Source organism: Glandiceps talaboti, chromosome 2, assembly GCF_964340395.1.
Source record: "Glandiceps talaboti chromosome 2, keGlaTala1.1, whole genome shotgun sequence".
Lineage (NCBI taxonomy): Eukaryota > Metazoa > Hemichordata > Enteropneusta > Spengelidae > Glandiceps > Glandiceps talaboti.
In genome coordinates, this window is record NC_135550.1 from 26,811,676 (window position 1) to 26,827,525 (window position 15,850).

General features: G+C 35.1%; 2 protein-coding genes across 6 annotated transcripts in view; both read left to right on the forward strand.

Moving 5' to 3' along the window:
* Positions 1 to 6,993, forward strand: part of LOC144449238 (serine palmitoyltransferase 2-like) — a 28,389-nt gene extending 21,396 nt beyond the window's left edge. For all 5 annotated transcript variants that reach the window (XM_078139753.1, XM_078139760.1, XM_078139782.1 and 2 more), the window contains exons 10-14: positions 71 to 197; positions 1,739 to 1,874; positions 2,201 to 2,330; positions 3,064 to 3,177; positions 3,473 to 6,993. In XM_078139753.1, coding sequence (XP_077995879.1) covers positions 71 to 197; positions 1,739 to 1,874; positions 2,201 to 2,330; positions 3,064 to 3,177; positions 3,473 to 3,487 — 522 coding nt within the window. In that variant the 3' untranslated portion in view covers positions 3,488 to 6,993. The remainder of the gene's footprint in view (positions 1 to 70; positions 198 to 1,738; positions 1,875 to 2,200; positions 2,331 to 3,063; positions 3,178 to 3,472) is intronic.
* A 1,488-nt stretch (positions 6,994 to 8,481) lies between these two features.
* On the forward strand, positions 8,482 to 15,315 carry LOC144451058 (glia maturation factor beta-like). Its single transcript, XM_078141821.1, has 6 exons — positions 8,482 to 8,502; positions 11,648 to 11,744; positions 12,040 to 12,089; positions 12,407 to 12,539; positions 13,014 to 13,087; positions 13,423 to 15,315. Exons 1-6 carry the CDS (start codon positions 8,500 to 8,502, stop codon positions 13,492 to 13,494), a joined length of 429 nt encoding a protein of 142 aa, XP_077997947.1. The 5' UTR covers positions 8,482 to 8,499; the 3' UTR covers positions 13,495 to 15,315.
* The last annotated feature ends 535 nt before the right edge of the window (positions 15,316 to 15,850 follow it).

Sequence of the window (15,850 nt, forward strand, 5' to 3'; positions counted from 1 at the left end):
TGGCATTCTACCATGCATGGTGAAAATAAGCCAACTAATGATCATTTGATTGTTTTGTCTGTTATTATAGGATCTGATCACACATCTGAAGAAAAGATCTCATAGTACATGCTATGCCACCTCCATGTCAGCACCAGTTGCCCAACAGATTATTGCAACAATGAAGTGCATTATGGGATTTGATGGTACTAAAATAGGTTAGTTATAATTGTTTGATAAAACTAGACAATCTACGACTTAGAACATTAATATAGCAGACAAGCTCTTTAACCTAACAAATATTTTCAGTGTATTTTCAGTGTAGATTAGCTAGATTGAAAGATTTGTCACTGTGGGTGTTTTTAATACTACTACAGTAGTGCTATCATGCATGGTGAAATGTCAGTTTATGTGTATGTATGGCTGTGTGAACAACTTAAAATCAAAAACTACTTGGTGTGGTATTTGGTGATGATGTTACTTAGGGCAACCTGTTGGGAAATTGTTCTTGAATGAATATGATCACACCATATTAAAAAATTGAAAAGGTGATTTGTTGATTTGTATGATTCATTTGGATGTACCTAGAATTATTTAGATGGAGAATCGGTATTGAAATATGATCCCATTGTTGTGATATACAAATTAGGTAAAAAGTGATATGGTCAAAACTCTTCAAGTTAACTTTCTGTGGATGTGTACATGAAACTGTTAGTGATATATGAAGACTCCATCATTAGTATGCAAATTAAAGGAAAACATTGATTTTTGGTAAAAAATCTTAACTTACAAATCTATCTAAGGATGTGTAGATGAAGAAATGTGGTGAAAATCAGATATGCTGGCCCCATCATTCATTTGTAAATGAAGTCAAAAGTATGATTTGTTGTATACACATCTTGAACTCCAAAACAACAGGGCAGATTTGACTGAATTCAGTGAGCATGTTCCTACAGATGTGTAGATGAAGGGTTGTTAATGACATGATGGCCCCATTGTAAATATGCAAATTTTGTCTAAAAGTTAAATTCTCTGTTCAAATTCAGTAGGTATAATGTGAAGATGACATTTATACTGAAATTAGATTTGAATATCACTTTTTTGTCAAACCTTCAACTCAATTAAAGTCTGGCAAATAGGTGTGGTAGATTATAGTGGTGTTTGTAGGGGTGAGTGACTAGATTATACATTAGCTTAACTGAAGAATGCTTTTTGGCATTTAGACTGCAAACTTAGTTAAATAAAAGCACTAACAATGAAGAATCTTTGTTTGATATATTGCATGTATATCTAATTAGGCAAAATAAAAACAATTGTGTTTCTAATATCTCGACCAACCCTAGTTTAAGCCACCAACCACAATGATGCCTATACATATTTCATCAAAACTATAATAGAAGGGGTATTCTGACGACCAACATTTCATTTGATTTTGGGTCGAAGCAATATTTTTCAAAAATAAAAACAATTGAAAAGATAAAATAAAATACCTACCCTATTTTCTGAGGCAATGTTATTGGAAAGACACAATTATTTTTTTCCTGCCTTATACAAAATATAGAATTTTTGCCTTCCTTCTGTGCTTTCAACATATAATTTACAGATGCAAATTAATGAGAATGGATGTCAGTCAAGTATGACTTAATACATATTTTTTAGCACAGTTTTAGATACCATGTCACCTGTATCATGTGAATAGCCATATTTCTTCCATCTTCAATGCATTAATGATAATTTGTATTTTTTACATGTATAACAGGAATAAAAAGAATTCGTAAATTGGCCTGGAACACGCGATATTTCCGTCGTCGTTTACATGAGCTTGGTTTTATTGTCTATGGTCACGATGATTCTCCTGTAGTACCACTCATAATATGTATGCCAGCTAAGGCTGTGTAAGTAATACTGTTCTCAAAGACATGGATGTACAACTAGACATAAGTAATATACTTTGATAGTCAATGTTTGGGCTCCCCCATTATGGAAATTGAGTGCCAAACACAAATTGAAACAGCAACACTTTATGATCAGATCACAAGCTGTCACATGTTTCACTTCTTTGGTTATTTTAAAAGGTCACCTGCCATAGCTTGAAACTTAAGACTGGTGCTTGTTCTCTGTACCATTTCTGGTGTAAGTGTGCAATTAAAGTGCTTGATCATGTAAATAATTATGATTACAACAAATAATATATTTGAAACACCTTTTCAATTGCTGATAGGTGTTTTGCTCGTGAATGTTTGAAGAGAAACCTTGGTGTTGTTATTGTTGGATTCCCTGCAACTCCAATTGCTGGAGGCAGAGCCAGATTCTGTTTATCTGCAGCTCATGACAAGAAAACATTAGATAAAGTAAGAATGTTGTACTATTCTGACTGTGCAGTGATGTGTGAGAACTTTCAGTCAACTTTTAAATCTTTTTTTGAACAGAAAATACTAAAGGGAGCCATAGGAGTAGTCATGCAATCATAATATTGGTGTTTTTTTGTATGTTTAGATCGAATAAAGAAAATTGTGTGTTCCTGATAACCCACTCGACCCTAGTTTAAGCTGCTGACCCTAAATATTTTTTTTAAACATTTAAAGCAAAAAGATTGTCTTATTCTTTGCCATCTTGACCTTCGTGCATAACTTTTTTCTTTCCCCATTTATGTGTGTACATATTTCATTTTCTTTGTTTTTTTGTTTTGTTTTTGGGTTGAAGCAATATTTTAAAAAATTTTAAAAATTAAAAAGATGAGATAATAAGGAAAATCCCAGCCTACCTACCCTATTTTCTGAGGCCATGATATTGGAAACACACACTGCTTTTTTCGCCTTATGAGTAATCAAAATGAAATGTGTGGCTTTTACTACAGTAGCCATGTTGCTATAAAATATTTATACATTGTCATTTCATTAATGTTCTTGACAGACACTTTTGCCCAATTCACACAACATCAAATAGGAACAAATTGTAACCTAGAGTGTTATTGATATTTTTGCATTTCTTCTTTGGAAATGAATGTTCCTGTTATCAAAAATATGTGAAAATAAATATGCAAATATTTCTTGAATGTAATACCAAGATGTTATATATTAACAGGCTTTAACCATTATTGAAGAAGTAGGTAAATTGGTAGCTATTCGATTATCTCGACTTCCTATTGAAGAGAAGACACTACTAACAAAGGAAGACCTTGAAGACCTGCAAGACAATGTAAATAGAATTTTTGTGTATGAATAAAATACTTTTAGAGAGTTCATAATTGTAAAATACTGTGATGAAAATAGATTGCATCTGGAAAGGTTTTACATTATCATATCTTCATCATTTTAGACTGTTAATACTAACAGGGGTTTCAGTAACTTTCTGTCAAAACTCTGGTGTGAGTGAACAAACAATTACCAAACAATTATTCTTAATGACCATTGAGACACTTCTTACTGCTAATGACTATAGAGAAAAGAAAGCCTTTACAATATTTAAAAACATACCTTTCTGATCTTTTCAGGATCCAGCTTGTTAACCTAACCCAAGGAAACATATGGTTTGCAGCAGTCTTCCTGTGATCTCTCCAGATTTTAACACCCAACGGGCACCATCCGGTGGGGCTTTTACAATGGGTTCTGACCATGCATCCGTGCATCTGTCCATGCGTGTGTTCTCTTGTGCATTATCCCTCATATTTCTGGCATGCACAAACTGATTTCAACCAAACCTGGCACAAAGGTTTCTTTGTTTCTTTGTTTTGCAACTGAATCAAATGTGGCTGAATGGTAGCCATATTTGTTGTGAAATTTCACAATTTGCATCATGGCTTTGGAGGTATTATCAAATATGAGCTTCCTCTTAAGGACTTGACCTTTGACCTTCTTCAAAGTTAAATTTGGGCTATCTTCATAGTTTTCTGAGTCAAACATATCAAGTGATGATATTTTAATCATGTCTTGAGTGTTACTATGTTAGGCATATGCACGTTACTTAATTTTGCAACCATGACCTGTATAGCAAAATGGCGATCATATTTTTGATACATATGGACATCATTCAAATGTCTACATCACATTATCAATAGTAAGCTTTCTAATGAGGTGCTTACCTTTGACCTTGGCAAAGATTTTCAAGGTGAAATGACCGATATGTTTCTTTCTGTTAGCTCAAGAAGTTGAATACAGAAAGGCCCCATTTAAATGTCTATATCCATATAGGCAAAGGTAAACTTTCTTTTTATAGCTATGGCCAGTTGGGGCTATGTCTTTTATGAAGGCTTGTTGTATTTAATATTACTCAAGAAAGTACTCTTTTAGAGCAATGAAAAGTACTTGTATTTCTATGTTTACTCAGGTAAAACTTGTGCTGTGCAATTAATAGTTGTCAGTATTTTTTGTATTTTGAATAAATGGTGCCACTAATGAAAAACTCTTAGTGAAATGAACAATATTTTGCAGTGTTGCTTGGCAAAAACGTCCAGATTACCTAAATGAGATTATTGTATTTAAATGGTTTGCTGAGAAGAACTCGGAGCAGTAAATATTAATTTTGTATTTCAATGACGATTCTCAGGAAATATTTCTGTAAAGTCATAAAGGAAGAGTACTTTTGTATTTCTATGGTGTTGCCTACAGATAGGTGTCATGAACATAGAATTGACATAACTTTAATACTCCTGCCATGCAAAACAGATGAAAGTACAGTCACAAACACTTCTCAAATGGTTTCATACTCGGTTTAATAACCCCATAAATTGTCAAGTATAAATGCCTGTCACCACTTTCCCAACAAATTCACATTTTAGCTCTGTATGTCATTTTGTACGTGTTGGGGATAAGCATAATTAGACTGAATGGTAATGACAAACTTCCTGAATAAAGTATGAAATATCTTGATCAAGATCTATCATTCCAGCTCTTCTTAGTTGGTTTACTAAACCTAGTGCTCAAGTAGGTTATTAGCACAATACCTGAACTGATAAGGTTCAGTAGTGCTATAGGCATGCTGTGGTACTGTCTCTGTGTGCACTACTTAAACTCAAAAATGTCAGACCGATTGCCTTGATATTTGATGGGGACAGTAGCTTTGGTTTCTAGTTCGGAAATTGTTCAGAGCAAAGCAACATTATGACACATCACAGGTGTCTGTTTTGGGTAAAAAGATGTCATTAATTGATTAAACTTAGAATCTACCTGGCAGATTGGTCTGAAATTTGGTGGGAATATTCTTAGGGATGTGTAGATTAAGAATTGTTCATGACATGTTCATGACATGATGATCCCAACAGTGATATGCAAATTAGGTCAAACAATGTGTCTTCTTTAATTCCAAAATTACGGAGCAGATTGGGTTGAAATTTAATTAGGTCCAAAAATCTCAATTTTGCAAAGGTAACAACATGGATTATTAGGCAAGTGAGTAAAGATTCAAAAAGTGTATGCAAATATGCATAGCAATAAGACCACACCCATAGGAACAGTGAAATGGTGATGTGCATTGCAAAAATAACAACATGGATAGTTAGGCCCTAGGCAAGTGGATTACTTCAACAACTTGACATAATTGACCCAGCAAGGCAGCTACTGCCCATACAATAGTAAAAACTATGGTGTATATAATATTTTTAAAAAAAATAACATAAACTATACACTTGTTGCTACAACTATTCATTATCACTATTTTTTATGTTATAGGAATGCAATGCAATATGGCATTCGACGTTCAATCTATAAAAAATCGAAGAACATTTTGAACTTCAAGATATCAGTCCAAATAAAATGCCAAAAGTGCCATAAAATGTCAGCATTTTGGACTATTAGTTAGTCTTAATAGTATATCAAAATTATGTCATTTCAAATTAATGTTAGTGAATGTTGATGGCAGCATACTTTGTTTCTTAGTGATATTAATGATGTTGAGGGTGTTAAATGTGAAAATGATGAGCTTGTAGACTTCTTCTGATTTGGCTACAACCTGTGAGTTGAACAAGTTCGTAGCCAAATCAGGTACAAATCTAGAGTCTAGACTAACCATAAAAAGTAGATATTCAGAGTTTAACATCACCCCCAAGTTTCATTGCAATTTGTCATATACTTATATCTGGGAAGGGCTCTTGGTCTTGGGCTGGGGGTGTTGTGTTGGGCTCTTGAAATATAAAAATGAAATTATTTCCTTTCTGTCTACTCTTCCTGGATGGAATGATTCATATTAAACTGTAAATTAGGTCGCTTAAGGGATGTGTCCAATTTTTATAAGAGGTTTGAATAGTGCTGACTCTACAGTACAGCAAGGAATGCTTTCTTTCATTACTGTACATTGCTAAATACACTGGTATATACTAAAACCTGGGCTGAGCTCTTGAAAAATGAAATTGAAATAGTCAATAATATGGCCCTTACACTACTACAAGGGGGGGGGGCACTTTTCATAGCGCTTTACGTGTCCTACAAAAGGGTTTAACCATTTTGATGGGGGATGCAGATGTATAAATATGGGGAGGTTCAGCATGCCTACATTACACTATATATATGGCAAGAATTGATTTCTTTCTTTCTAAAATTACTGGATGCCTTTATGCATAACTTTCAGTGCATAAGGGAGTGGCCGCTTTTATAGGGGGAGGGTTCAGAATGCTGACATTACACTATGGCAAGAATTGCTTTCTTTCTTTTTAAAATTACTGGATGCCATGATGCATACTTTCAGTGCATAAGGGAGTGGCCGCTTTTTATAAGTATAATTTACTTTCTACCATTCGTAGATTGAATGATTCATAACTTGCCTATCACTTATGGGGCGTGTGTAATTGGGGTTGGGGTTAAGAGTGCCGACACTATATGGCAAGGATTGCTTTCTTTCTTCCACTATTACAGGATGTACCGATGTATAAAGGTCGGTACATAAGGGAGTGACCAATATTTACTGGGAGGGTTCAGAATGCTAACTTTATAGTACGGTAAGGATTGCTTTCTTCTTTGTTTGCTTTGTTGACGTGTTCTGTAACCATAGTGCGTGAGCGGGAATAAACAGTGTTGCTTTAAATGTTGTAAACTCTGGAGTAATTTTTTGTATGTATTAAAATAAGGAAGAGTGCAGGGAGTCGTCATTATTTACGACCGGGGGGTTGGAGGAATTGCTACGAAAATCCACAAAATTTGAGTGACCTCCCTACCTGGCTTGATTTTTTTTTACATACATACATACATACATACATACATACATACATACATACATACATACATACATACATACATACATACATACATACATACATACATACATACATACATACATACATACATACATACATACATACATACATACATACATACATACATACATACATACATACATACATACATACAATATCAAACTTTTTATTTTGAATTTGAATTTCCTTATAACGTTTAATATGGATGTAGCATATTTCAAGAGTAAGGGGTAACAATGAATGCAGCGTATTCCCAAAGTAGTACCATAGGTGAAATTTGAAATTAGGGACTGGTCAGTTTCTTTGGCCTGGGGGGGGGGGGTCACCCTGTTTTTGAAATTGGCAGTAGGGGGGGGGGGGTCATGCTGTTTTGAAAATTGTGGATAGGGGGGGGGGTCATTGTGTTTTAAATTGTGATGGAAGAAAAAAATCCTTTCTACAATGGCATATAGCCTTGTCTGAAATGTGGTACATGTCAATATTTGTTCTTGTCCCTGTTTCTTTTGAATTCTTTAATATTACTTATTAGTTCAAACATAACTATACATGTTTACATGTTGGTGCTGTCTTGTAAAGCTTGGAAATGATTTTCTAAAAATGTCTGAATAGTCTCAAAATTGACTTTTCAGAGTTAAAAACCTCCTGGGCTTCTAGGGGGAGACCCCCTAGGACCCCCCCATGACAGCTGTACATATTCCCTTCTCAAGCTTTCCCCCTACCTTTCACTGTCAAGATGCTATTAAACTCCTTTTCAAACATTTACCCTGTGTAGTCAATAATTATAAATATGATAGTGCTAACCCGGGATCTTATAAAGTAGATGCAAGACAGTCAAGCAGTCCACACTGAGTCACGATCAAAAAATACCTGTCACTCATGCGAATATCATATATGGGGGGGGGGGGGGTCATCATGTTTTAGAATTAAGTGATAGGGGGGGGGTCAGTGACTTCTTGTCAGCCCGATTTCAGAATCCACCGCCCCCCCCCCCCAGGCTGGATAAACTGACCGGTCCCTTAGGTGGTACTAGTTGAATCAAAGTTTGAGAGAGCCAAGTGGGGGGGGGGGGGTACGGGAGATTTTTTAATTTCAAGGACTAAAAAAATGCTTTCTGGTGCTATTTTAACATGTAAAATTTTGAGTAACCCCCTCCCTTTCACTCCCCAGTTTTTGAGTGGCCCCTCCCCCTAAATTCCTCCGACACCTCAGGTCTGGATGACGGCTCCCTTATATAACATTCGTCACGGTTGTCATTGAAGCGCCAAGTACGTTGGAGCTTACACTTCCGGATTTTTGTTTCGGTTCAAAGGTCAACGACAAATTGCTTCGAAGGAAAAATGGTGGGTGTTTCCTAGCTTTCTGCTTTGTTTATTATCTACTATATTTCCCCCAATTACTCTTCTTTTGTAAAATTTTAGCCCCATTACTTATGAAGGAATAGAAGACCTAAACGTATATGATTATGATGGCTTTGTATCATCTGTGTGTGTACATGGTTTCTGATCTAAACATTGCAAACACTCAATCATGTGTCAATGGCAACGAAAACTTCATAAGTTCAGTTTCATTTCATCGTTACGGACAATCGGTTTTGTGGTGCACCTTTTTACCCAACAAGAGCATATATATATGTTATTTAAATGTCTACCTCTAAACGCATTGATACAGCAACAGACATATAAGTCGGCAACTGCAGTGCAGTGGTAACACATAGGACTTGCATACCCCCATCCCTCTAATCTTAGTGTCTCGTTTTCTTTTCTGACCCCCCCCCCCCCCGTAACCTGTATTATTAGACTTTTTTCTCTGCTTGCCACACACATGGCTATATAGCATTTTCTCACACACCCTACCATGGCTATATAGCATTTTCACACACCCTACCATGGCTTTCACACACACCCTACCATGGCTGTATAGCATTTTCACACACACCCTACCATGGCTATATAGCATTTTCACACACACCCTACCATGGCTATATAGCATTTTCACACACAAAAAAAAGACATTTTGATGAGTATATACTGGGAGAAATATTATTATAATACTATATAATAGCTATTATGTATTAGGTAAGTGTACATGATTTTGAACAAAGAAAATTTTTGAACAAATGGTTCACTCATAATGGAAAATATACTGTTCACATTTGAATTTGGCTACATTGGAATGGTAAATTAGAACTGAATGTAATGTTTTGATCCGTACATCTACCATGGCCTTTGCACGACCATGCAATGATTTAATTATGTAGCGTTTATGTCTCCGTTAACTCATAGTATGAGAAACATTTATTTATAGTCCTGCAGTACTCATAGATGTATCCAAACATTTGCATTACTACATACCAGCAGTCTTAGCAAAGACAATGGAATTTTGCATAGAGTCATATGTATAATGTATATCCATTCAGACACATGCAGTCCCGCTACTTTCTGATTGTGTGTGTAGTTTAACTGTGTAAAAAACAATGGAGTGTTCCTCACTGGAACGGCTAGTGCCACTACCCACGATATTTGTCATCGCTGAACATTTCCCAACAACACAGAACTCTCCAAACGCTTCCATTCTGCCTTAAAACACCAAATGCAAACCAATTATTTCATTTTCTTATGCAGCGCACAAACACTCACAAAGTCTCTGTAGTGGCAGCCATTTGGCCAGGCATGTATCGGTGTCAGGTGTACGCACAGTGACACAGACACTTATGACACTGCTGTTATGGAGATTTTTTTGAGTGGTTGTGCATTGCACGAGAAATGAAGTAACAGGTTTCCATTTGGTGTTTTAAAGGTAAAATGGAAGCATTTGAAGAGTTCTGTATGATTTATTTGTTGGGAAATGTTCAGCGACGAGAAATATTGTGGCTGGGGTATCGTGGGTGGTGGCACTAGCCGTTTCAGTGAGGAACAGCCAGTGCCACCACAGTCGCAGTAGTCTCTCCAGTGAGGGCTGGCTACTGACACTGGGGTGGTACTAGACTAGGCCTAAAAACGATGCATGTAGGTAACCTCAGTTGTCTCAGAGTTAACAGTGCTTGGCAGGATAGGCAATGGTGGATGTCCCTGACAATGATAGCAATGATAGCAGTAGCATATTGACCACATAGAGAAGGTAACTATGAATGTAGAAGGAACTTGTGATTTGATTACATCATAGACAATAGGGTATGGTTACACTTGTATTTCAGTTCGGGAGGAGGGCACTAGAAGGAACTTGTGATTTGATTACATCATAGACAATAGGGTATGGTTACACTTGTATTTCAGTTCGGGAGGAGGGCACTAGAAGGAACTTGTGATTTGATTACATCATAGACAATAGGGTATGGTTACACTTGTATTTCAGTTCGGGAGGAGGGCACTAGAAACTCATTCTTACTATTAAAAGTATACTCCCAAGAGAGTTGAGAAAGTATAAAGGGCCGTTGTGCTGCTATTGATCCTTCCCAGGGGTAATAATTTTAAAGCACTTTGAGCAGTTAAAAACCAACATAATTATTATTATTATTATTATTATTATTATTATTATTATTAATTATCACATTTGATTGAAGATTATACTGTCAAGGGGACACTAAATCCTAATTTTAGTACACCTTAGGTACTGAAAAGGGGGTAGATTCTTTCCCCATCGTCAGATTTTGGCCTTTATTTGACATTTTGATTTCTGTACACTGAACGGTATCTAGTAGGAAGTCAACCTATGACTGCATACTGGCTAAGTTCAGCTTTCTAGTCTTGTTTCATGAATTAACACTGATGTGCAATGTTCAGTATGACCATGGAAGTATAACTGACATTACCTGTCATTTTGTCCATACCTTCATTCATATCAGCCATTGTTTGTAGACCTCATAAAGGATGATAAATAACTAATTGAGGCATTGACTTATACATCATTTGTTTTTCCAAATGTACATCAAAATCTTTACTATAGGTGATACTGGACATGAAGGTTCATATTTGATATTTTAGAATTACTTAATTGAAACAAAGAAGTTATATTCATAATATGTTTGGTTAATTTGCTACACATCAAAGAATACATATTTCAGACACTTAGTAAAACTAGGTAAGTCCTAAGAGTTAGATGAGATATTTGTACAAGAGAAAAGTTTGGTTTCTCTTTGTGATACACAATCATACATATGATGGAAATGCTGGAATAATGGCCAAGAGTGATTGGTTATTTCAAAATTTATTTCATAATGACAGACCAATTTTTTGGATTTTACTTCTAGAGTTGTATGTAAAAGCTGTATAACAATTACATGTACTTTCAATTTTGATGCAGTATGTGTGTGTAAATTTGTTTATAATATCATAGTATATACAATTAATCAATAATCCTTTTTTTAGCCGATTGTGCACTAGTTTGGAATGGTTAAACTGAAAGGGATTTGCTGAAGGAGCAGCACCCCTTCTCATTAGTCTTCCAACCACTGATGTTCTTGTGTTTTCTTGTTTCCTTCAAATGAAGTCACAAAATGTAAAAGTCTGTGAGGTGGATGAAGATCTCAAAGCCAAGCTGAAGAAATTTCGTTTTCGTACTGAAAAAAACAATGCCGCCATAGTTAGTAAGTTGTATTATTGTTCTGTGAAGATGAAATATTAGTTCATTTACAACAAGTACTCCTATATCCTGTCAAAATATTGACACAACATTTGACATGTGAGGGGATTTGCATTCCTCTGTTGGTGTTGAACTTGAGAAATTTGAAGATTAAAGGATGAGTGATAAGTTGATATCACATTTTCTTTTGGGAAATTTCAATCATATTAGACCACAATATTGTTAGTTTGCCGCCCTCTCCTGATTCTGAAAGGCTTCATCTGTATGCAAATGTGCTTATATATATTTTTTATTTCTAGTGAAGATAGATAAAGAAACACTGACAATTAAATTTGAGGAGGCATTTGAAGTAAGTGAAATTTATCTTTTCAAACAGTACTTGCACAGAGTTATCAGTATTTATATAACTGTGAACAGTATAGACTATATAAGATACATCTTTTTCAGCCCTGTCAGGATTCTCACTGTAAAACTATATTAGACTGCCACCAAGTGGTCATCAACGTCACAATACTTGTGTCTATTCAAACTACATCTTATCATTTCCCAAGCTAGTACAGATTGTTTATTTGATTTACAGGGACATCATGTTGTTTGCTGACAATCAGTTTTATCTGATTCTGTGTTTTCAAAGAGATGACGTGTTTATTTAATCTTACTATTTAGGACTGTTCAATGGAGGATATACAAGAAGAACTACCGTCATCACAGCCGAGGTTCATAGTGTACAGTTATTGCCGAAAACATGATGATGGCAGGATATCTTATCCACTGATATTTATATTTGTCAGTCCACAAGGTAAGAATTTCAAAGAATCCACTAATTTTGATATACATGTATGTTGTTGAGATTAGAGTCATGGAAGATTAATGTATACTCACGTTCTAGTCAGAAATTACATGTAAGACGTGGATACATTTGTACTGACAGTTGTTTAACATGTATACATTTGTGATCGTCACAAATGTATACATGTTAAGTCAGTGTCATCAGATGACAGTGTGACTTACCATGTACTGTATACATTTTTGATGACAGTGTGACTTACCATGTACTTTCTACGTTTGTGATGATAGTGTGACTTACCATGTACTGTATATGTTTGTGATGACAGTGTGACTTACCATGTACTGTATATGTTTGTGATGACAGTGTGACTTACCATGTACTGTATATGTTTGTGATGACAGTGTGACTTACCATGTACATGTACTGTATACGTTTGTGATGACAGTGTGACTTACCATGTACTGTATACATTTGTGATGACAGGTTGTAAACCAGAGCAACAAATGATGTATGCGGGAAGTAAACTGAATCTGGTTAAAGAAACTGGACTGACAAAGGTGAGTTATCACAGTATTGTACATGCATATACGTATGGAGTCTACAACAATTGTTTAGATGTACATGTAATGTTCTGTTTGACATATGGTTGATAAATGATGTTATGCTGTGAGTATGTCAGTGTATTGTCTGTGTGTTTGTAACAGAACTTAAGTTATCATTCACATGTAACATATTTTGCATTTCATATGATGATATTGAATTTGATATTCAAGATATGGCGGACACTTTCCAAAGGATTAATGCATTAAACATCTGGTGTGTCATATTACAATGAGTTGGAACAAACTCTACTTCAGTGTTAACTAACTTGGTGAAATTATCTGTTATACAGGTCTTTGAAGTTCGACAGGTAGAGGAGCTCACTGAAGAATGGCTGAATGAAAAGCTAGCTTTTTTCCGCTAGATTTGTACCAAAAGTGATAAAAGCCAAATCACACACTGTCATCTGTGAAGACACAAGAGAAATAAGTTTTGTATTTAGATAATGGTTATCTTGAAAGTAGTTATGTTGCATGGCTGAATAAACTTGTCTTTCTTGTATCCAAGTATACAGTACTGTAGTGTAGTGTATTCTTGGCTAAGAAGTATGTACTTCTTATTGTGCATGTCAATATTTTAATATGCATGTATTACTTAACATTTTGCTGTCTTTAGTCTTATTTTTCTACAACTAATTTTCTTTCAGTAATGAAAAGCTATGTAACCTTTCAGCCTTGCAGTGGGACAGGAGTCATTTTTGTGAAAATACTTATTTGTTGGCCTTTATATGTAGTTAGTTAGTTAATATAGATTACTCAATATTTACATATTTGTACGAGGCTTAATAAATATTTAGATGAGTACAAGGAAGTTATCATTCATGATATGAAATCTATACTTCGAAATATTATTATGATTTTATTCAGAGTTATGTAAATTCAGTGTTAATTGTGCTGTAGTATCACACAATAAAATTATGTATTGTGTAGTATTGTGTTGCAAATCATGGAGCTAAATGTGCATGGTATTTACAACTTAGATCTATAAGAAATATGAAATGAAATGAATTTGTTGTTTTCCTTTGAAACATTGTCGCTTTTTACCTGGTAAGTATAGGAATATCAGGGTGACAGAAGTCCACACATTTGAACACAGTGCCAGTAAAACTTCAATTTTACAGTTGTGCCACTCATCATATAAGCTGTTTTGACGATAACCTCAGCACAATTACATGATGAAACAGTTCAAAGTCAAAACTATTCTGAAATTAATTTGTCATGGATTTTTGCAGAAACTGACAAACCGTTTTGATTAAAGAGAGGCTTGTGTACACCATTCTGCAAACTTGCAGCCTGATTCTTTTTCTGACTTGCTAAATATGAGCTGAAGATATAGTAAATGACACCCCATGGTTGTGTTTAAGGTTCTTATATAAAACACCACAGAGGATTTAGATATTGCTAATCAAGCGGTTTGTCATATACACATGTATATCCATGCATTGCATATTACAGTATCACAGTTTTGTGTACCCTACCTTTCAGTGCAGTTCAGAACATTTGAAGGCAATATTCCTGTAAACATTCATTTTTGCATTGTGCCAACTTACATAAACCATAGACATGCTTTTCAGTGTCTATGCATAGATATAAATTGAGTTCAACATAATTTTCTAAGTGTTTTTCATTGTGATAGTACAAGTTATGTTTATCTGTGTAATGTTTGAGGAAGGATGAGTCTGCACTTGACAATGTTACTAAAATTTACATGTTTGAAGTTCTTGAATGTTATCATTACCACAATTGCTTCCCATCAAAATGTTTTCAAGACTTTACTTAACATAGCAAATTGTGGCCATATTATGATTACTTTACAGAGGGTCATGTGTACATGCAAAGGTTAAAATTTGGCATGTGGTAGCACAGCACTATTGATATAATTGATTCCAGTAGGTGAAACTTTGCCATATTTTAGTCAGTATTGTCAAGAAATTTGAATGAAAGAAGTGTACCACTGTACATGTGCTTTAAATTACCTATTAGAGTATTAGCTGTTTGCAGCTCAAACCATTCCATGTGTTTGTCATAGGTCCTTCCTTTAGAAGCACACTTTAGCTGTCTGAGATGAAACTTTTTAGTTCAAACTATTCCACTTGTGTTTGTCAGAGGTCCTTCCTTCAGAAGTGCACTTTCATATTATTTCTATTATAAAGCCTTTTCTACTTGCCTTTCAGTTTTAGTGTATACAGACCAAAATAAACTAATGTACACAAGAGTTTTCTTTTGATTAATGTTTCTTTGCTGATGCGCAAGTACATGTACTTTGAAGGTAAAGAAAGAGAACTCATTCCCTGATTGTTAGGATTCATACTCAGTGTTGTAGTCCATTTGATCCCAAGGGTTGCTACAGTCTGGTTGACTTGCTATTCCACAATAAGGGGACCTCATAATTCTTGTCACCTGCAACACTAGTTTACTTCGAATGAAGTCATTGAATATTACGCATCTCAATGTCTGCAACGCTATGACATTCTTATTCTTGGGAATAGTTGCATACGTCTCAGATGTTTGGGTAACATTGTTTTGCATTTCTAGCACAAGTGAACTGTAGAGCTTATAGGGATGATAAAGTGTGTGTGTGATATAGTTTGGTAATTACATGTATTCAAGGCATATCACTCATCAAATCTGTGCATTACTGAGATGCAAAACAGATGATTGTTGGTCGACATGATGTAAAAGAAGGATGTATAATTGTGGACATTGGAAATTATTCTTAAA